Source organism: Gambusia affinis, linkage group LG14 (genome assembly GCF_019740435.1).
Source record: "Gambusia affinis linkage group LG14, SWU_Gaff_1.0, whole genome shotgun sequence".
In the NCBI taxonomy this organism is placed as follows: domain Eukaryota; kingdom Metazoa; phylum Chordata; class Actinopteri; order Cyprinodontiformes; family Poeciliidae; genus Gambusia; species Gambusia affinis.
This window is the reverse complement of record NC_057881.1, coordinates 17,574,928-17,597,260: the sequence shown is the minus strand read 5'-3', so window position 1 is coordinate 17,597,260 and position 22,333 is coordinate 17,574,928. Positions and strand designations below refer to the sequence as shown.

Here is a 22,333-nt window from a genome sequence, read left to right as displayed (position 1 = left end):
GTTTCAGTTTATTTAAAGTCGACAAATAAACACTGATTGTGATAAATGACACAAATATTTCAAACAAACTGTCATCCTCTTTTTGCTTGAGCTCGTATAGGCCAGGGCGTATGTGTGTCTTTGTGTGTTTGGTCTGCTTCCAACTTGCATTTGAGAGACATAATCTTTAACATGTGACTCCCTTCAATTGTTTGTTGCACGCACAGACACCTGATTGCCGTCTTTTCTTTTTCTTTTTTTTCTGCGAGTGTGCGTTTACTATGCTTATCTTGTGTGCGTAAAAGGTTTCACATGCGCGCATGTGATCCATCGAGACAGGATCCAGCTTTAAACAAAGAAAAATAGCATGTGGGCATTAAGCAAACAGGATTTAAAGCTATTTTCAGTCAACGTTTCATTTTGGTTTTATTGTTTTGGGGTTTTTTTTGTTTTTTTCGTTTTTTCCCCCTTTTTTTAAAGAAATGTAATACAATGCACAATTTGGGCATTCCAAAGCAGTTGATCCAAGCAATTGAACACTTTTATGAAAGCGCGAGGATCACGATTCTTGGAAACAAACATGTTGCCAACAGCAGACCAAATCCCCTGTGCAAAGATATGTTAATTAGACAAAGAAAAGACAAAGCAGCACTCTGTCTAGCCCGAGAAAATCGTTGAAAAGACGCCTAAATCAAGACCTATTTATATCCACATGTATGTATATCGTGTTGGAGAGGCGATTTAAATGGGCCAACCGAGCCCAACTTTCAATGTGTTTATTTAGGATACATTTACCAGACAAAACTTTTGAAAAAAAAAGAAAAAGAAAACAGCTACTGAGACCGAACGCATTTTAAACATGACCAAACTATTGTTGAAGTTATTTGTAAATGTGGCATATTAAAAAATATTCTTGGCTCATATCAAAGCCACTAATTCACTGCGATGACCCTGGCTGACGCTGCAATTAATGCGCGCGCGAAAAACGGTTCTTGTCACGATTCCTTCGTGAGCATGTGTGCACATAAAACCAACAAGCACCACCAAACTCCCTCTCCTGCAAAATTCCAGAGAACGTGCCTTTGCCTTCCGTCAGTGCAACGTAAAATGTGAGCGCATCAACATAAAGATGTCTCCTGGTGTCTAAATGTAGATACAAATCTGCTTGGATCAAATAGGCTCATCGAGCCTGGCGTTCAATGTCTTTGTTTAGGCTAAATATAGACGAGATAAGCCGAGTGTCACATTTCTGACATATTTCTCTGGATGCTAAAAAGGGAATTTGGTGAAAGGTGGATTTGAGCTGCACGAAAGGTGATTTTAAAAATGACTTTGAAAGGAAAAGTAATGTGGAAAGCCTCAAAGTGAGAATGGCGTCAAGACGTTTTTGCAGCAGAATCTCTTCAATAAAAGAAATGATCTATTAAAGACAGAGGGGGTGGGGTGGGGTGGAGGAGGATAAGACCGCATTCTGACTGCAAGTAAAACAAATGCAATTATAATTTAGAAATGTGAAAATGCGTTTTATTAAAGACGTTTATTGGAGTATAAATGTGGTTTAAGTGTGGTTCTAACCAACTGTGACAATTAATGTCTGTCTTTAGGCTTAATTTAGATGGAAGCTGTGAAGTTTTTTTTTTCTTTTTTTTTTTTTTCTTTTAAGTCACATTTCCGTATCTTTCGCTGGACAAAAGAAAGACAAGGACGAATAGCCATGTTTGGTAAAAGGTGAAAAAAGCTGCGCAGGCTGTTTTGTTTTGTTTTTTATTATTATTATTTGAAAACACAATCAAACGTATTATATAAAAAGTGACAATGAGGTTGTTACTTTCCTGCAGCAGAATGTCCCCTCGCAAACTCTTCTCGACTTGCGTTCGGACTAAACAACAACAAAAAATATGGTTTAAAAAGTCAAAGACGGAAAGACGTCTGTGCGTCTGTTGATGTCTAAATGTGGGTATAACGAGCAAACCATTTATGACATTCAATCTCTTTATACAGGGAAAATTTTGACACGACCCATGGGCTAATTACCCCCCACCCCCTCCCCAATTTGTAGTATTTATCTTTGTTAAATAAAGATGAAGACTTAAATAACCATATAGGTAGAAAGCTTGACAATCTTTTTTAAAACGTTTGAACGCTCCACCAAATGTATTGTGGTGTTTCTGTTTGGTTGAAAAGGTGTTCTAATTGGCTAATCAAATTTGACATTTAATGTCTTTGTGTAAAAAAGAAAATTTGGACGGGATCTACGGTCAAATGTTCAACACATTTTCTGGATTTAGTAAAAAAATAAAAAAAGGTCTGATAAACCTCATAAAAAGGATGCATAGAAGTCCAAAGATTGGAGGGATAAGCTCTAAGCTACACCTGCGTGAACACCTCAATGCTCCGGATCCAAGCGGACAAAAGCTTATCTGTCTGGTTTTGGCCTGCATATGATCATCAGCATGGCTTTACGCGTTTGAAAGATACGCATTATATAAATAATTAGCCCTCTTTTGTTCCACAGGCGACCGTCAGAGATAAGAAAAGCTGGTTTGAGGCGGAATCTCAGCAGCTTGCCCGTGGATTGGGACTCGGACAGCCGTGGCATAAAAAGAGACAGAGCAAACGAGTGGCCATACAAAATAAATAAGCACACACATGAACAGAAACACCATCATTCACGTCCGTATACGGACTCACTATTTGGTCACACCAATGTAGGCTCCACCAGTCTCCCTAAATAGGTCAACCTCTTCGCCTTAAGCTTAAATCCAGCACATTTCGGACTTAAACAACAGACAAAAAAATAAAACAAAACAAAAAAATGAAATAAAATATAAATTTTTTTTGATTACAAAATACACTTAAGCAGTCAATTAATGACTGCTTCACCCCCTTCGCCCCTGGACAAATAAGAACAAACAGGTTCTAATAACATTGCCCTTTCCGCGCACACAGAAGAAAAATAAAAACAGTTTCTATTTTTTTTTCTTCCTTTCTTTTCAAAATCAGTTTGATGCGCAAAACCACGGCTCATGAACGCTTACTTCATATCAGCGTACTCTGCGTGTCATCGAACATTTGAAATTAACAATCTAGCAGTGTTATTGCTGCCGTCGCCGGCCACTGTGGTATAGTACACGAAGTACACTGAGGAGAAGTCAGTGAGTCTGTGGACGAACCCTATGTAGTCCCACAAGAGGGGAGGGGGAACCGGAGCAATGTGCTTCTCCTTTTTTTTCTGGATCCCCCTAAAGCAGAGGATTGGACGTGTAGTACTGTAACCTGTCTCTGTTCAGCTTCTTCTCCTTCATGCGCCGGTTCTGAAACCAGATCTTGACTTGTCGGTCGGTGAGGTTGAGCATCCGCGACAGTTGCAGCCGCTTCTCTTTGTTTATGTACACGCTGAAAAAAAATTCTCGTTCGAGTTCTCTTATTTGATATTTGGAATAGGGACATCGTTTCTTGCGCGTCCTCTGTCCACCTGAAGGCACAGCAGAAAAAGGAAAGGAGAGAGAGAGAAAAAAAGACATGCAGTCACAAATTATATAAGCGTTTTAATATACGTTCACTATATTGTATATAAGCCGTTAAAATTTAATAACATCTGTTTTATGTCATATTGGACAAGAGGGAAAAGCCGGGTTGTTTTGCAGGCTTTCAGGAAAACTCCGATGTACAACTCATCCGATGTAGATCCCAATGACAGGCTCGTTATGGTAAACATGTTTAGAAACGCGCACACAATGCACTTTAAATACCAAATACCGACTGGTTGCTTTAACAGGGCAGATCGTGTGCACTACAGCTTCGAGCGCACAGACACCACCCTCGTTACAAGCAAGAGGTCTTTTAAAGCAAAGAAAGCGTAAAACTAGCACGCTGGTCCTAAATGGAAACTGCTGCTGCTCCTCTGTGTGAAAATCCTCGTTCAGCGAGAGTCACGGCAAAATACTACAAAATACACACACACACACAAAACAAAAATAAAGCTAGAACATATCTGACGGGCATGCTGTCTTTCACGGCCAATTTCAATTCCAAACACGTGATCCTGCAGTTTATAACAAACTTTTGTTGGAGACTCGGGGGGGGGTGGAAGTTGAAGAGGGGGGGGGGGGTCTACAGGCCCTCTATAAACCCTTATATGCTTATAAAACAGCATATAAAATTTTTAACAGCAGCGCGCAAGATTGCAAACTTTCTCCCATATAAGCAGAGCGCTGCGTTTAAATACGTACTGCTGCTGCTGCCGCTGCTGGATTTCTCCTCGTTGTTGCCGGAAGATAGCTCCGGACTGCTTGTCTCCTCTCGCTGCTCCTTTGCCTCGGAGTCCCGGCAGGACGGCGTCTGCTCCGGCTGCTTACTTGCAGGCGTTTTGTCCCCTGAGAAGGCGGTGTTCACCGACGATGAGCTCTCCGACGCGTTCCCGTACGCGGTTTCGTAGAACTGGTCGAAGGCTTGCGGGAGCACGCCGTTTCTGCCCACGCTCCCGTAGAAGCTGGCGGCGGCTGCGGCGGCTGCGGAGCCAGCACCCGCAGCGCCACCTCCTCCGCTCCCTCCGCCATGGTGGTGATGGTGGTGATGGTGGTGGTGGTGGTAGGGGCTGTTTTTACCAAACATGTCACCCACGACGGCAGTCTGCGCCGACAGGCACTCCCGGTGCACCATGTCTTCCGCGCTCGAGTAGCACTGGGACAAGTTCCCCCGGTGCGGCCACTTACCGGGAGCTTCGATACTCGCATAGTCCCTGAATGTCACCTCCCTGACGGGCTGGACCTGCGGCAGGTTAGAGGAATAGGAGTATGTCATTGGGCGGGTGGAAGGGGTCTGAGACAAAAACGAAGGAAGACCCGAGAAATCGGTCCCCGCCGACACGTAGTAAGTGCAACTGGGTAAGTACATGTTCGATCCGACGGGGACCCTCTCGTCAAAATCCATCATTGTTGCTCGGCCGCTTCTACAAGTCTGTGCTGGGCTTTGATTCCTCTATAACCACCCCGAACATGGCTCTGAAGCGCCGTGCCTCTCGCCTCTTTGAAGCAGGTTCGCTAAGCACAAATTGGGATACGTAAGCTGACGTGGAGAGCCATCTCCATCCACTCCACTGAGGAGGAGGCCACGTGACTACGCGGCAGGAATTGACAGATTTTCAGGCTCCAGTTGTTGTGTGCGCGGGTGCGTGCGGGGGCGCGCTCGCGCGCGCGCCCAATCCTCTGGGTGTGTAAGACTTGGGCAAGGGGAAGGAGTGTGTAGGAGTGTGAGAGACATGACTGCTGTGTGTCCTGAAGCTTGACATTGGTGGTTTATATCCATACCGGATTAAAATGAATTACTTAACACGCAACCGAGGAGAACAAAGACATCTTTAACTGGTTAGTGACTGTTTTAAAAAAAAGATTTAAATCTAAATGAATGCAGCAGGTAGAACACCGTTTAAAAACCAAACTTGCTCCTTTTTCCATGAAATGATTAAAACCCTAAAAGTTTTTAAATTCTTCCAGAGGAAGAAGCAGTTCCTCAAAAGTGAATTATGCTGCCTGTCCTCAGCCTCGAAAACAACACTGGAACCAAATCAATGGTCTGCAGGTTTAGGAATGTGTAACACGGAGCTATATTGAATTTGGAGAGCAGCTTATTTCTAAAGGTTGCTTTTAGGGAGATGCCTTAGTCATCATCTTCTGCTACTTTTACAGCCCAGCATTTGGCTCTGTGAGCATTTGGTTATCAGGGTCATGTTCAAAGTAGCGGCTGTGCTGTTTCAACTGCAAACAAAACACACAAAAAAAGAAACAAACAAAAGAGAAGCACAGTGTTCGTATTAGTACGCCAGCAAAACCAACAAAAAAAAATCAAATCTTTCCGTAAGGTATTTCTACAGCAAACAGCGAAGGTGGTTTATAAATCGACTACAAGCAGCATTACAGGAGTGAATGCTGTTTTGGAGGTCAATTAAAGTTTTCATTGTCTTTAAGTGGAACATCAAGGGAAGCCCGGACATTTGTTTCTTTTCCTTTCTTTTCTTTTCTTTTTCTTTTTCTTTTTCTTTTCTTTTCCTTTCTTTTCTTAATCTAAACTTCTGGTCAGTGCGCAGAAATAAAGAAAAAGAAATAGGTGCGTAAAGCAAAAACAATCAAGAAATTAACATTGACCTCAATAAACATTACCCTCTGCTTGAAATGTATTTAAATGATATTTTTTGGTCAAATTAAAATGGAGAATATTTAGAAAGCTTTCTGATGCATTAGTAACATTTCATGATTTTGAATGGCTGCTGCGAACGTGACTTGCTACACTTTTACGCACGGTTGCTTGGCAAAGTTTACGTCAACGTGTGCAGTCAACTGTGCGTTGCTCTATAATATAAATATCTCCAGAATATTAACACGAATATCAGTTTGATCTCTGCAAACATTTCAGCTAGTTTTATATCACTTCATTTTAATTCACATTGTTAAGACATCTATATGTCTTAACAATATATATATATATATATATATATATATATATATATATATATATATATATATATATATATATATATATATATATATATATATATATAATATTTTATTTATTTATTTTTATTTTTTGCGTAAATGCAGCGTAGATCAACAAACCAAAAACCAACGGGAAACGTGACATTTATAATATTCACCCAGAAGATTCTGCCTTGGTGTTTTATTTTTAAAGTTAACATTAAAATATACACCTGCAACATCAAATACATTTTAGCTATCACTCATCCTTAAAAAATAAATAAATAAAAGTCTCTTGGCGTGATAAACAGAAAATGCACGCATTCAGCAAACGGACGTAAAAGAAGAAATAAAGGGGGTAAAGGGAAATGTGCTGAGACGAGATGCGTTTCTGCTCTTCAATTTGGTAAACACGCCACACAGGACATTCCGCCCTGCACTGCTCCGCTCAGGGGGCCACCATGAAGCCTGTTTTAGAAAAGCTGCAACCTGACTCTAATGTGCTGTGAATGAGAGACCTGAGCTCGGATTAAGATCGCTGCGGCTGGTCTGGACCCTAGTGCCCATTGGCGCACACACGGATTTAAGTGACACATCTGAAACACAACCTTGAAATATACAGACTGACTAATGCAGCCAGAGCGCCCACAGACGCCTCACGTGAGTCTATGAAAAAACACGCAACAACCACATGATATTACGCTCCTGCTTAGAGAGGGGACTTTATTTGATTAAATTGCGGGGGACTCAAACGATTTGGGTATCTTTGCGGCCACACGCTCCGCCTCTCTGGGTCACTACAGACCAATTCTACGACTTGTGCTGGAGCTTTTAAGCTGTAATTGAGGACAGGATGCCCAGAAAAAAAAAAAAAACCAAAGCCAGCTATGCACAGACCTGCGTTTTTATAGCTGCTATAGTATTCTGCTTGGCGCCCCCCCCCCCCCCCCGCCCCCCTCTCCCTCTTCAGAGCCAGACAGACACCACAAAACTGGCCAGGCGTGATGGGAAGTCGCCACCTACGCGAAGTCAAAGTCAGCAGCTGGGGAATTTCAAAAATTATAGAAACATTTGTCTGCGCTCAGCTAAGGTAAGACTTCTTCTCCTGCTTAAACAGGCGTATGTCTAATGCAAATGTCCATTAAAAAAAACAAATGATTTTAGCTTTATTAAAAACAGGGGAGGGAAAAGAAGCAAAGCTTTGGTCCGTTTTATGACAAATGTGTTTTTTATTAAAATAACGTCTTTTTTGAGGATCCCAGCGAGCTGGTTCTGTTTTTCAGCAGGCCTGCTGTCTGGCGCTGAGTGTGTGAGTGTGTGCGAAAAAAAAAGAGGGGAAGAAAAAAAAAGCTCTCAAAGCCAAAGCTTTGTCTGTACGGTCGACTTCAAGTTCGGGGGAGGAAAAGGGTCTTTCACAAGAGAGAGCAAAGGGCCCAGCGTGCCCCGGATGGAGTTCCATTTAATTGCCCCCCGCCCTCTCTGCATCCACTCAGGCTTTATGTTACCAGATCGCTTTGAAAGTGTGAGCGTAGAACTTCAACTTCGGTGTAAGCATGCCCATCAACAAGAGTGCATATCATTAGGACGACTTTAAAGAAAAAAAAAACTAAATAATTAAATAAGAAAATACTTAAGATAGTTCTGCTCGTCGCACCCCATGGTATTAAAAGACATTCACACAAAAATTTAATTTTATTCACATTGGAAGGGAGTACTAGTCAAATGCATACAAATGCAACCAAAATTCTTGAAATGTTTTTGCTTTGGTAATAACTAACTTTTCTTTTCTTTATTTTTTTTTTAATTTTATTTTTATTTGTTTGTTTATTTTTTTATCACTCTTAATCACGTTTGGCAATGCGCTTAATGCAAGAAGTGACATAACCACAGACAAGTCGACGGTCTTATCTGGGTGCATCTAGATTAAACAGACCGATCATGCAGGAAACTGAACTTCAAATAGCTGGAAACCGTTTGTTAGGGCCGATGAAATCCCATTGGTTTAGTCTTTGGGGGGGAAAATGCATAGCCGTGCGCCATAAAACCTCATCAGACAACAAGTAAACAATCAAGGGTGGAAGGGGGTGGCTGTGGTAGTATAGAGTTTAACAGCACCTCAGGTAGGCCTTGAAAGCTGTAAATGAGGTTAAATAGACGCAGTCAGTCCGCAGCAAAGACACCTCCTGTAGTCCTTTATTTGGTTTAAATAAAGAGCCCGAGACTTTGACCAACAGCCTGTTTTTGTTTTCGTTTTATGGTTAAGAAGTAAGCCACCACACCTGCGACTAAAAGACTTGAAACTTTTTTTTATGTGTTATTTATTTATTTATTTATTTTTAAGCCAATGTGAAAGAGAGTGTGGAAATCGGGAGTGAAATGTCTCTCATAACGAGGCCCAAACTCAAGTACAAGGCATTGTCAGGACAAATAGAGGACTGGTGGTAAATTAGAGCTTTAAGAAGCATGTTGTCACACTCTAGTTTACTGTTCTGAAATCCTTCTTTGGGATCACAGACTTTTTGCGTAATCCGAAAATCCAACAATGATAAATAATAATAATAATAAAGGGTAGCAAGTTAGTGAATAGATAGTTTTTGAGTAAAATGCATCAAATTTCAGACTCTATTTGCTTACAATAATAAGAAAAGCATTTAAAAAAAAGAAACTCAAGTGGAAATGTTCCCGCGAATCTGTTGAACTTGAGTCGCAAGGAGCCGCTTTTCGTCTGAGCGCCGCAGCCGTGATCTAGTCGCGGGCGATTATAAAATCACAAGACTGAAACATGAAGCAATCCCAGCGTCCAAATGAACAAGCTGTGATATATGTACTGCGGAGCGACGCGTTTGGAACCAGATTCAGTGAGCAACTGTTGATTTATCCACAGGTGACAGAAATGTGAGCTGACGGGAGATCGCGACGACAGAGAAAGAACAGCATGCGGAGGGCACGCAGGCGGAGACCACACAGGGGGGGCAAAAGAACCGACCAACTCCACGGTCAACGGGAACGGCTCACTGCAGGAAACTCAGGAAGAGCGGAGGGGCCTCGGGACAAACTGGACATTCACTGGGTTTAACTCGAGGAAATATTAAAGAGTGATGTCCAAGCCGCCGTTTGCTGTTGAGACTTTAAATGTTTTTTCATTAAAAAATTGGAAGATGGAAAGAAACAAAAAGACACAAGTTGGAAAATACGTTTCTTTTTTTGATAACTGGAAGCGTGAAAAAAAAAACATTCAGAGCTTTCAGAATTTAAATTAAACTTACATAGATTCAAGTTGTCAATTCTGCGCATACCTGCGGTGGCAATCTGCGAGAAACGACAAAAAAGGTATAGACAAAAGTTTTCTTTCCTTATATTTAGTATTATTTTTTAAATAGTAACATATATCTTATCCTTAATTATGATCTTTGAAAACAATGCAAAAGAATGGAACACCAGGAACCAAGTAACACTTAGAATTATTACACGCCAGACATATTGTCGTCTATAAAACGCCCCTCGCTTTCATAATTTCACTACATAAAAATCTGCTGGCGTCCTGTTTCGTGGAAATGAGGTAGAATTAAAGGCATTATATAATTACATGAACGAATTACTTAAAACCCTAACTCTAAAATTATGAATAATTCTTAAATATTTGAGGGAGTTCGTATGGAGAATTATGGTATGTGACTCTGAAATGGCCCAAATTGCGTCCGAACTACAGAAATTATATAGCCTATATATTAACGAAAACAATTCCTGCGAAATACAAGTCACATGCTTAACCTTTAAGTAAAAATAATAAAATAATGCCAAAAAATAATTCCCCATTGAGTCGGGAAAGTGAAAAGACGTCCACAAGTACGTATATTTGTGTCTAAATGTGATTTAAAATTTAAGAACGATGACCAAGTGAGCTCACGAAGCCTAAATATCAGCGTATTTGCAGGAGCTGAATTTCATCCGTTCAAATGCGTTCAAAGGTCCATTTTTCAATACAGTTTTCAATATTACACAAAGGACAGGATAGCCCGAAGCGAAATAGTCAAATACAAAGTCCGTGGACATCCATTGTTCGGATGACTCCTATATTATCACTACCAGGGGCCTTAAATTGGGCTTCGTGAATACGTCTGAGTTATCTGCAGATAATTTAAACAACACTGAGCTATTTTCTTTGTACATGTTTTTACCCATCTCGGTTTAAACTAAGCTCTCTAACGGCAAAAACGGCTCTGCTGTAATTTTTAACCATGGCGCATTCAATTGTGTATTCCATTCACAAGTCCTAAGCGAGGGAGGGGAAAAATATACAGGAAGTATAATTCACACCAAGTGACATGATAATAACCAGACCAGGAAAGCCAATGCGCTCAGCGGAAGACGGGGATGGTTTTCAGATATCATCTCGGTCAAGTACGTGTGGTTGACCGCTGGTCGTCCACCGTGCATCAGCTTATGTCTGCTGGCGACTGTCTGCGTCAATGCGAGATCATCTCCAAGATCACGCTTTTGCGGTCTTGAGCGGAGCGACACAAGCGGAGGGACTGAAGGTTAAAGAAGGCCTCGGCTCCATTACGCTTAGTGACAGCGAAGGTCAATGTAAAGAGCACCCGCCTGGATCTGCCGGCTGAGCTGTAGCCACGCCTGACGACGGGCAGAGAAATGGATAGCGCTGCATGCGCGCGGTGGTCCGATCAGTCAATACTTGCATTCTCTATTTCTTAATAAATGAAGTCTGTGTCGTTTCAGAAGTGGCAAGTTTATGCTTCACTTTTTTATTTTTTTTCCCCCAACCAAGCATATTTTTTATTTGACTTAAATATGTTTTCACGTCAGGATCCAATTCTGATTTTAGCTCTTCGGTTTCAGTAAAACTCAGTGGTATTTCGACATTTTTATTATTTTGATTTATTTATTTTTGCTCTTTTTACATAAGAGCAAACGAAAGGCGCAGGATGATGAATATAAATTTACCCAGAAAATGTTGCCAAATATTGATATTATAAAATATTGTGCTTGTGTTCATTGATTTCACCAGCATGGGTTGCAATTCCTGATGTTTCCTTAGTGTGGCAGCAAACATCAATTCTTGAAAATAGTTCGACACCAAGATCCCGGTTCGTCCTCTTAACTGGTCCAATCAACGATGAGTCATGTGCAGAGGACCGGGACGGGAGGGGCAGTTGCGGTGGGGCGGAGCACAGTCATGTTCTGTAACAGGCTGGAGGCTTTGTTTTGCTTCTCCTTGTCCAATAAAAGTGCTTCTCTGCTGTCCTCCAGCCAATGAGCTGCGTGTCTGCTAACATTATCTGCACTTCTCTTCCTGTAGGCTTTTCTCTTTTTCCTCGCATCCCAGGGAAAGTCTGTGTGGTCATACATCTTACTTGTTTAAGCCCATCTCCGATCACGTCATCTGTCACGTTCACGTCCCCCACCACCACCACCCCTCCCATCGAAGGCCACGTCACACAACGTGGGAAAGATGCAGTGATGCGTTGGGTTCTGGAGGATTTTCTGTCTTCACGTCAAGGCCACTAGATATTGTCTCTAAGTTTCACTTCAGCTGCACTATGTTTATGTTTCGTTTTTTATTGTATACTTGTTTTGCTTTTATTTTATTTTTTATTTTTTATTTTTTTTCTTATGGTTTTTCCTACTCTTATGAGACTTAGCTAAATAATGTTTATTTATTTATTTATTTACCTGTCTTTTCTCTGGTGACAATTTGTTGCTTTTCATATATATTTTTAGGCTTAGCCACATAACCATGGAAACATTTACTATTTAAAGAACTAAAGAGTTTCGGTTAAAAAGATTCACAAAATCATTTTCAAACAATGAAAAATCCAACAACGTATATATATATATATATATATATATATATATATATATATATATATATATATATATATATATATATATATATATATATATATAATTATTATTATTTATTATATTATTATTATTATTATTATTATTATTATTATTATTATTATTATTATTATTATTATTATTATTATTGTTATTGGTAGTAGTAGTTTTATTTTTTTGTCAGTAAATACTGTAGTGGACGTTTATAGCGCACCATGTCTACCATTACTGCAATTAAAATTGATTTCACTAAAAGTTAAATGGGAGATTAGTAATATATTCATACAAATGAAAGAGGACAGACGACAAATTAAGAACGTATCTTCGTTTTTAATGCATTAATACATCAATCCATTAAGTTGAAATACAAATTTAAATGTATTAAACATCATTTTAAAGGCTTTCAATGTATATAGAGATATACTGTATTGTTTTTCTTTCGTTTTTTACAATGATAGCTAATGTATTGTATACACACATTAGCATTATTATTCATAATTACTGTATGAAAAAGACACTTAAACATGAATTTAAGTTCTACCTTTATATAAACTGTTAATTGAAAGTCGCCAAATAAAAGTATCTAATAAATGTATAATGAGTAAGTCTGAGTCTAAATACAGCAGTGAAAGTACAGCTTGAATAATTTTTTGTTCTTATTTTCTATTTTCTTTTCTTTACTTTTCTTCTTTCCTTTCCTCTCTTCTTTTGTTTTTTGTTTTTTCTTTCACGACCACATATTAAGATTTCTTTTGTACTCATGGCTCTCAAACGTCCAGTAAAAATCCACGGATTTCAAACATAAACGAGAATAAATATGAATATAAACGATAAGTGTTTAATATGTGTCCCATTCACACACACACACGCACACACACACACACACACACACACACACACACACACACACACACACACACACACACTGAAAATAGAAGGAGGGACTCTTATTTAATTAAGTACTTCATCATGTAGATTTTAGACATTTTTAGCAAAACAGTATTTTCAGACTCACAAGTTTATGTTGGCGCTATATTTTTCTTAGTTAATTGTCTGACTTTCTTTTTTTTTTTTACTCTGTAGGAAAATACATAAAAGGATCTGAGAACGTTTTCTAATTTTTTTGTTTCCAATTTACTTTCAAATGCAGTGATTCGATTCATGCCTTCATCTCTTCAGACAAATATATTATTCAGGTAATACAAACATGTCATTTTGTTGCCATTACGAGAGGCTTTTGTTTGTTTTGACGTTTCTTTTGGGTGGTTGGGGAGGCGATATTAACATATATTCTGAACCTTTGCGTGATTTTGTTGCAGTGCATCTGCTTACAGGATCATGCAAAATGTGTGAAAGCAGTATTATTGTTGTATTTTTCTAAACCTGCAACCAAACCTTTCTTGAACAAAATTTTGCAAAAGAAAAAAAAAAAAAAAGGAAGAAATTTAAATCAATGTAAAAAAAACAACACAAAGAAAACACCAGAATGTATGCTGTGATTAAAATATATATTTCTTTCATTTTAGGATATTCTATTATTATTATTATTATTATTATTATTATTATTATTATTATTATTATTATTATTATTATTATTATTATTATTATTATTATTATTATTGCTGTTGCTGTCATTTTAGTTTTACTGTCGAACCTTAATTTCTGCTCCCACACGAGTATATGTGAAAAGTGGTCGCCAGAGGGCGGTATAAGACCATCAAACGGCATTGAACAGCCTCAACCCTTTGCATCTCCTCTATTCCCTGCGGCAGATAGCGACCAAAACTATTGTTCAGCCGTTGACATGATTTGTATGCGGTGTTCCTGCAAAAAGCCTCACGAAGACTTTTACAAACTCGACATGACTGGACCCTGCAATGAGTCTCCTGAAGTTCATGTATTTTTACATTAATCTGTGATCAAGAATAAGGTTTAATTTTCTCAAAAAAGTGAAAAGTCGTACACTACATATGCATGCACGAGTATCCTGATTTTTAAAAGACGGGCATCTTCACCATGAATTGGATAAGAATTCAACCAAGTCCACATTTTATTGCAGAGACGGACTTTTTAACACCAAGCACACGCACTCTCACATTCATACACACATAACATGGATATCATGCTGGGATTTACTTTTACACTGATATACAACCACATGAAGACACACACGTACATTTCAGGAGTTATGATTGGTACAAGCACATCTCCTGGACAAAATATTTATAAGTATTACAATAGGAATTGCACCATGGACTGCATATGAACGAAAGCATGGAGGATCCATATGGTAAGACTATAGACTTCATACAAGCTAAGCACGAGAACAGGCTTTAAAAAAGGAAGCCAGGATGGTTTAATATTTAACATTTCCAAGGTCCAAATCCCCCCAAAACGGCAGAATTTCCTGTGACTCGTCTATTTATTGCCCTTGTTAAAAGATAAAGGTGTAGCTCGGTGGCGCACACCTCTGTGAACAGAGGCATGCCAAAAAATAAAAACAAAATGGAAATATATATATTTTTTAAAAAAAGCCACACATGCTGGCACTATATTTGTATATTGTCTCAAGCTCTCTTTATCCAATTTTAGATTTAACAAGAGGCAGGAAAAGGATGGTCCGGCCTTCAGAGGCCCCAGGAAAGTTTGTTCCAGAGGCTCCCGGAAATCATTTGCCTACAACAAATTTGAATCATGTTCAGTCAGCAAGGAGCACGGTGTCCAAATCCACGTGTCCAATCACCCGCAGGCCTGTACATCTCCAACAGATTATGTCCCATATAATATTAATAACAGCAATCAGAAATGATAATCGACTAGCTGATCGTTTTCAGTTTGTTGACAATCTTTTTCTCCTTGACTCGTCTGTTCTGAAACCATATCGTGACCTGCCGCTCAGACAAGTTGGTCTGGGCAGATATCCGCCTCCGTTTGTCCTTCGTGATGAATTTATTGGCGGCGTACTCTCGCTCGAGCTCCTTCAGTTGCACCTTGGTGTATGGCACGCGCTTCTTTCTCCCGCGCCGGAACGAGCCGACGTCTCCTGCTGCGTGGGACACTGCGTCTGATTGAAGAGGGGGGCAGAGATGAGAAATGTCTCAGCTCTGATCACATGTGGTCAAAAAAAAATTTGTGATTCTCCCTAAATTCTGGACATTTTTGCATAAAGAATATCTACAAAGTGTGAAAATTGCTACTTAATTTATATATATATATATATATATATATATATATATATATATATATATATATATATATATATATATATATATATATATATATATATATATATATATATATATATATATATATATATATATATATATATATATATATATATATATATATATATATATATATATATATATATATATCAGAAATGGAAATAATGTGAAATAAACGAATGCTAGAAAATATGCTGCTATTTTCCAAAAATACATTTCTACAATAATAGTCCACATTTTCATTCACCCCTCCTTTTATCACATTACTATGATAAATTTGAGTGTAAGGAGTTTATGTTTCTCTCTCTTTTCTCTCTGTCTCTCTCTCTCTTACACACACACTCACTCCCTCTCTCTCTCTCTCTTTCTCTCTCTCTCTCTCTCTGAGGCAAATCCAAACATTACACACACCCTATTTACTCCATGTTTGCTCAAAAAATGTGCTCAACAGCTCTGCTTACCTGGCAGAGAGGACTTCCACATATGCCCAGGCTGAGGCTGCTCCTTGGCGCAATAAACCTGGCTGTTCCACCCGTTGGGGGCGAGAGTCCAAGGTTGGTAGCTCTCCATAGGCAGCAGAGACTCGTGCCTGGCTTCTGACGAAGCGCTGATTGTAGGCACCACGGGGACGTCGAGGTAACTTGGGACAGGTTGGTATGGCCCAGAAGGGTAAGTTGGATAGAAAGCAAATTCCTTCGCCCGAGATGAGAACTCCTCTCCCGAGGCAGCCGTGTCCATGTATTTCTCCCCATACGCAGAAGGTGGCTGTGCTCCGCATGACTTAATGCCGCTGTGATGCGACATCCTGCACGGATAGCCGAAGTACCCGTAGGGCAGGGACGCGCTGGTGGAATTTTGAGCCGCTGAGCAGGGGCTGCACTGCTTCACTGGTTCGCCCATGCCGGAGGTGGGCACGTCCCCGGAGGAATAAGCTGCAGCGGCGCTGGGTGCCAGGGACGCTGGGTGCGCCATCAGATTCCTGCACTGATTCGCGGCGAAGTTGCCACCGGGGAAACCCTCCATGTTTTTGCTCGCTTCGTCGGAACCGCCGCTGTTGTCATAGAGGAACATCACCGACGGGTCGACCCAGCGAGGACGGAGGAGCAGTGACGTTGTCATAGCACGGCAGCCAACATCGGAAGCTTCTGACTCTTTTTAAAAAAGACCAGTGACTGAAAAAAGGAGATGGTGGGGCTCTCAGTGAGTAAAAGCCGCTCTGACGCGCACAGGAGTGCAGAGGTTGGCTCTTATTGGCCAAGACTTCCTCATGTGACCGGGGCTATGCAAAGGGGACGGTAAACATCAGCAGATAATTACATGGAGAATAATGCGGCGAAGTAAGGTGATGGTACATATGAGGGGATTTTTGCTTTTGTCCCTGCAGATTTAACTGAGTTTGATGGTATGTTTCCCATTGAACAATACGGCGCATGTGAAATTGCTTTTTTTGAGTGTGTGTGTGTTTGTCTGTGTGTGTGTGTATCATCATACGCTATATCTATATTTTAGGTGTTTAAACAACGAGGTATTCACACTTTGGATATCAAATAGCACGGTCAAATGAGAATCAAATAAATACATTTGTACAGAAATCACGATTTCTATTTTTTTGCTATTTTTACGATTTTTATTCAGTCACTTGCACGCATAACCAATGTACACTGCTTTTTACGCACGCACATCGCCCCCTCTTTGTCTTCATTTCAGGCTTACAATAGCATGAATCGGCATTACTTTAACAATAAGCTCATTAAAACAACTAGTGTACTTGATTTGTTTCTTAAATTGAGCACAATCTCCATGAACACCTCGGCGGTGCGACTATCCTAAACGCTATGGGTTATACGCAATACAGGAATGTCCAGGAATACCCCTTTCCACTATACTCTGTGGGATCCGCCTTAGAAAAGCACCCACTTCAACTGATTTACATTGCGAGTATCTCTGCGAGACACAAATGGCTTGAGATTTTTCTACCCTCCTATAAATCAAAGGAAACACAAATGACGTAAAAGTCTGATTTATTGTTCTAAATATTGAAGACATTCGGCTTCCGACGTGTTTACAGCATGCGAAGTCAGAAGGCGAGCCCTGGACTTGGCTGTGTTTTACATAGGGAGGTGAGACGCGGTTGGAGGCCAAGGTCAAGTTGAAAGTTGTTGTTGTCTGGCAGTCCAGCCCGTCGCGCCATTCAGGCTTTGAAGGGCCCCGTCTGAGCGCTTGAAAAGAGCGGAAGAAGGGTGAGAATTCCTGTCCTAATGAAAAGCTATTGGAGGGCACTAACTTTTACTATCATTTTGTTTTGTTTCTCTAGTGCGTTTTCTCTCACGAACTAGTCCTTGCCCGCTTCTTCTCGCTTGCTGTCTAACTTTGAGGGCTGCGTGGCATTGGAAGCAAGACAGCAGCGTTATCGTGTCCTTTTTAAGTAAAATTATTGCGGAGGAGTTTTTCGCAGATAGGTGCGAAAATGATGTTGATCCACGGGAAAGAGGGGGATAAACGTGGAGGGTGTATTTGTGTCTGTGTGTGTGTGTGTGTGTGTGTGTGTGTGTGTGTGTGTGTGTGCGTGTGTGTGTTTATGTGTGTGTAGGTGTGTGTGTGTGTGTGCGTGTGTGTGTGTGTGTGTGTGTGTGTGTGTGTGAGAGAGAGAGAGAGAGAGACAGAGAGAGAGAAAAAGAGAGACAGTGCCTATATATATATATATATATATATATATATATATATATATATATATATATATATATATATATATATATATATGTCTGTTCTGCTCTAATCGGATCTGGAAAAAGCTTTAAGTTCAGCAGGAGTTCTGTTTATGCTGCTCCTCCCGTTTTGACGATAAGAAACTCCTCATCAAATTTGTCCCCACTCTTTATTTCTAAAATAAAATCTTATGGTGCGGGTGACTTAGACTCCATGTATAAAAAGCCACATTATACATTTAGCACAAGTATACGTCTTAAACTGTATATCTTAAACTCCCCAGACATCACAATTCCGAATGAAGTTTAACCGTAACATTTTGACCAAAAGTGTTTGTTGTTGTTTTTTGTTTTGTTTTGTTTTGTTTTGTTTTGCTTTTTTTGTCGTTTCGGGGTAAAGCAAATGCAAACTGTTGATTTTTGGTTTCACCCTGGAACCCACAATCAAATGTGTTGCAGAACGTTAAGTATCGAGAGTTTCGAAGCAGAGTTCTCGCCAGGCAACGTTTATAAGCCTACATCGAAAGGTGAGGTGTAAGGTGAAGACGTTAACACTGACGCATTCATTATGCCTAATACAAGTGCCTAATGGCGTTTAAACAGTATATTTTCGTTTTTTAAAACAATGTTCGGTCTCTCCGACTTTGCTTTTTGTGGTGAACAGACGCAGCTCACACAACTTGGTCTAAAATAAACATGACGAAAGTGTGGCTTAAAAGTGAAAGGTATGAAGACGTCTAAAACGGTGAATGTGATGTGAAAGGTGTTTGGAGTTGATCAAAAATGCTCACCCAGTCTAACTTACAGCCTATTTTTGGTGGGGAGTAGGGGGTTGTACTGATTGGACATGGCAAAAAAGTTCAGTTGTCAACAAATATTTGGAGCAAAATGATAAAGGTTTCTGGTCAACCTCAAATAACAATTGAAAGAACTTCCCTTGATGAGGGTGGATTGCTGCGTACGCAGCCATTTTTAATTACTTTGGAACCCAGAGTTAAACGTGTTGTAAAATTTAATATTGACGATGAGGTTTAGAGATTTTGAAACAGACATAAAACCTGCTTAGATATAGAAACAAAAAAATCAATCTTGACACTTTATCTAAAGACCTCAATGATGCCTGCATCTGGTTACAAGGTAGTACTGGTTAATCAACGGGGCAAACCAAGCCTGATTTTCATTGTCTTTCTTTACACTAAATTTGGCCCGAATCTCTTGTCTGAAAAAGTCCTATTTTCAACATGTTTTTTCTGGGCTATAAGGAAAGAAGAAAAGATTGACATCAGTCAAGATTTAATGTTATGCATAAAAACAGATTTTGCTTACACTTCACAATCAAATGCGCTGAGAAGCGTAAACGTAAATAAAAGATTTTTTTTTACTTTTACGTTTTGCAGCAGAATTACCAATGAACAAAATTATAACATACCTAAATAGGCATAAATGAATCTCCTTCAATGTAATCATCTTGAAAGAGTGGCTGAGAAAAATATTTGAAAACGCATATTGATGTTAGAAGCTGTTAAACAGGTGGCTGATTGAGTTTTCGTCGGTTAAACTTAGACAAGTCTGTGGATTTTTAATTGAATCGAAGGGCGACTATTGACCGTCCTCCAGTAGCCAACGAAAAACACTTTGCTGAAGGTCGTAATCTTTCAGATTTAATTTTCATAACATATATAATAATTTAAAGCCAAAATATTACCTATTATAACATTTACTACAGCCAAAGATTCTGATTTATATTTCTGTATCTGGTCCCACCTGTTACCTGCAGTCAATAAGACAGTGCATGAGCATGTTAATTATGAGAAAACAATTCAAACAAATTCATAGACGTCACTAAGATAATAAAACCTGATATAGTCTTGTCGCTTTCTGAATCAACAGAGCTCGATATTGTTTCTAATATCGAGCTCTGACTCTGCGGTTAGCATGGATTTGTACTCTTGCATTGTGACAGGTTCGCCCTTAAAGCCATTCACTGAGGCGATGCACAGTAGTCGTGTTTTTATCTCCGCATTATCGCACCAGGAAGGCCAAGAAATGGAATCATTCAGCGGCAACAAGCAGCAATAATCATGAGTCATAGCACAAGGCCCGGCCTGTTGCATGCGCGCTCTGCCTTCTGGCGTTTCTGCCACTGCAAGCAAATCAGACCTCAGAATAAACACGAAGTGGTGTTAATCGTTAACTGTTCCTTGCTTCGTGTTTTGTCCCGTGATGACTTTTGACAGATGTGTTGAGTCACACAATCCTATTAAATGTGCACCTTTCTGACTCGTGGATGCTCAGTTGGAAAATTATTTACATGTCTAATTGTTTGTGTTACAGTCCCGCAGAATCAGCAGCTCCGGTGTCGCCAAGGTGGCCGTCGGCGCGCGCGTGTGGTCAGCCCAGACAAGAGACAAACCCACGCACAATGAGCAGTATCTCGAGGATGAGGGGGAGGAGGAAGAGGAAGGGTGCGTGTGTGTGTGTGTGTGTGTGTGTGTGTGTGTGTGTGTGTGTGTGTGTGTGTGTGTGTGTGTGTGTGTGTGTGTGTGTGCGTGCGTGTGTGTGTGTGTGTGTGTGTGTGTGTGTGTGTGTGTGTGTGTGTGCACCCACACATACACATGAACCAGTATTCAGCACAGAGAGTGCAAATCCCAGATTTACCCAAGCTGTTTGCAAAAGACATATCTGGCATTAATTACAAAAAAAAAAAAAAAAAAAAAAAGAAGAAGACGCACAGACTTAATCTGCAGAAAACCCAACAAAAAATTGTTCAAGGTTGAACTCCGTAGGCTTTCGGATTAGTCTGAAGCTTTTTTTTTTTCCTCCCGGTTCCAACTCCACATGTATCCCAGTTTTGAAGGAACTGAAAGAAAGAGCAAGTTATTCCACAGCCTCGGCACTTCGAGCGTCAGTGAGGAATGAGAAGATTATTATAAAAGTGATGCATACGTTTAAATTGAGATGTCGTACAACACAAATTGCCCACATAAATAAACATCCAGAAAACCTGTGGTCGAATTCCAGCTTCGACGGGGACATGTGTTTAAAGTAAGTGACTGTCAAAGAGCTGTCAAAACATAACAGCCAATATGTTTTTGTGGTCGGAGCTGGGAACCACAGGGCGGTCACACACTTTACTTTTCCATATTTTCTTGGACGCTCGCCTGCGGTGCGGTGATGACGGCTCGCTTAAACTGAAAGAAGAGCTGAATCATTTCATTCCAAAGTCACCTAAAGGTTCGTTAAATTAACGCAACCTTAATTTACTCCCAGTGAGTCCAGAATGTGAGTTTAAATATCATCCCTGCTTCAGGTTTCAGCTCAGAGGTTGCGTTGACAGGCTGCTAAAGCTGCAGTCTGTAAGCTGCGCGTCACATTCATTTATAGGCATTCAGGAATCTGCACAAAATACAAGGAACGGAATATTGTCACACTGAACGGCCAAGTTCCCTTTTACATATGATGTAAATTTATAGACTGCTTAATTCAGTCAATATTATTATTATTATTATTATTATTATTATTATTATTATTATTATTATTATTATTATTATTATTATTATTATTATTATTATTATTGTCTCCATATTAGTGAATGAACCAAAAATACAATTTCTGATGATTTTTTAAATTTCATTTTATCCGAAATATAAGAAATGAATAGGAATATACTTCTTTGCATAATTTGTAATTTGTAATGTGTATTACATTATAGTATATATATATATGTATATATATATATATATATATATATATATATATATATATATATATATATATATATATATATATATATATATATATATATATATATATATATATATATATATATATATATATATATATATATATATATATATATATATATATATATATATATATGTATGTATGTATGTATGTATGTATGTATGTATGTATGTATGTATGTATGTATGTATGTATGTATGGATGTATGTATGTATGTATGGATGTATGTATGTATGTATGTATGTATGTACGCATAATGTAGTGAACTTCCAGTTTCCACAGAATAATACAACGGTGTTTAAATCAAAAATTAAGTCAAAGACTTTTGTTTTAATTCTCTAGATTTCCATAA

General features: G+C 39.3%; 2 protein-coding genes and 1 long non-coding RNA gene across 3 annotated transcripts; 1 reads left to right on the top strand and 2 right to left on the bottom strand.

Moving 5' to 3' along the window:
• Positions 1–101: 101 nt before the first annotated feature.
• On the bottom strand, positions 102–5,284 carry hoxa11a (homeobox A11a). The gene is made up of 2 exons (XM_044138763.1): positions 4,212–5,284; positions 102–3,454 (listed from the first exon to the last, which is right to left on the bottom strand). The coding sequence occupies exons 1-2, from the start codon at positions 4,912–4,914 to the stop codon at positions 3,222–3,224; spliced, it is 936 nt and encodes a 311-aa protein (XP_043994698.1). The 5' UTR covers positions 4,915–5,284; the 3' UTR covers positions 102–3,221.
• LOC122843745 lies at positions 5,260–9,609 on the top strand. The gene is made up of 3 exons (XR_006372763.1): positions 5,260–5,345; positions 7,420–7,539; positions 9,334–9,609. It is a non-coding gene; the product is annotated as an uncharacterized LOC122843745 (long non-coding RNA).
• A 4,731-nt stretch (positions 9,610–14,340) lies between these two features.
• hoxa13a (homeobox A13a) lies at positions 14,341–16,955 on the bottom strand. Its single transcript, XM_044138761.1, has 2 exons — positions 15,994–16,955; positions 14,341–15,372 (listed from the first exon to the last, which is right to left on the bottom strand). The coding sequence occupies exons 1-2, from the start codon at positions 16,649–16,651 to the stop codon at positions 15,125–15,127; spliced, it is 906 nt and encodes a 301-aa protein (XP_043994696.1). The 5' UTR covers positions 16,652–16,955; the 3' UTR covers positions 14,341–15,124.
• Positions 16,956–22,333: the final 5,378 nt, after the last annotated feature.

Excerpts from the sequence above, each read along its gene's own strand:
- hoxa11a (XM_044138763.1), bottom strand. The coding sequence starts at position 4,914 with ATGATGGATTTTGACGAGAGGGTCCCCGTCGGATCGAACATGTACTTA. Across the intron at positions 3,455-4,211 it reads CAGCAGCGGCAGCAGCAGCA|GTGGACAGAGGACGCGCAAG; the intron begins GTACGTATTTAA and ends CTGTGCCTTCAG.
- hoxa13a (XM_044138761.1), bottom strand. The coding sequence starts at position 16,651 with ATGACAACGTCACTGCTCCTCCGTCCTCGCTGGGTCGACCCGTCGGTG. Across the intron at positions 15,373-15,993 it reads GTGGAAGTCCTCTCTGCCAG|ACGCAGTGTCCCACGCAGCA; the intron begins GTAAGCAGAGCT and ends CTCTTCAATCAG.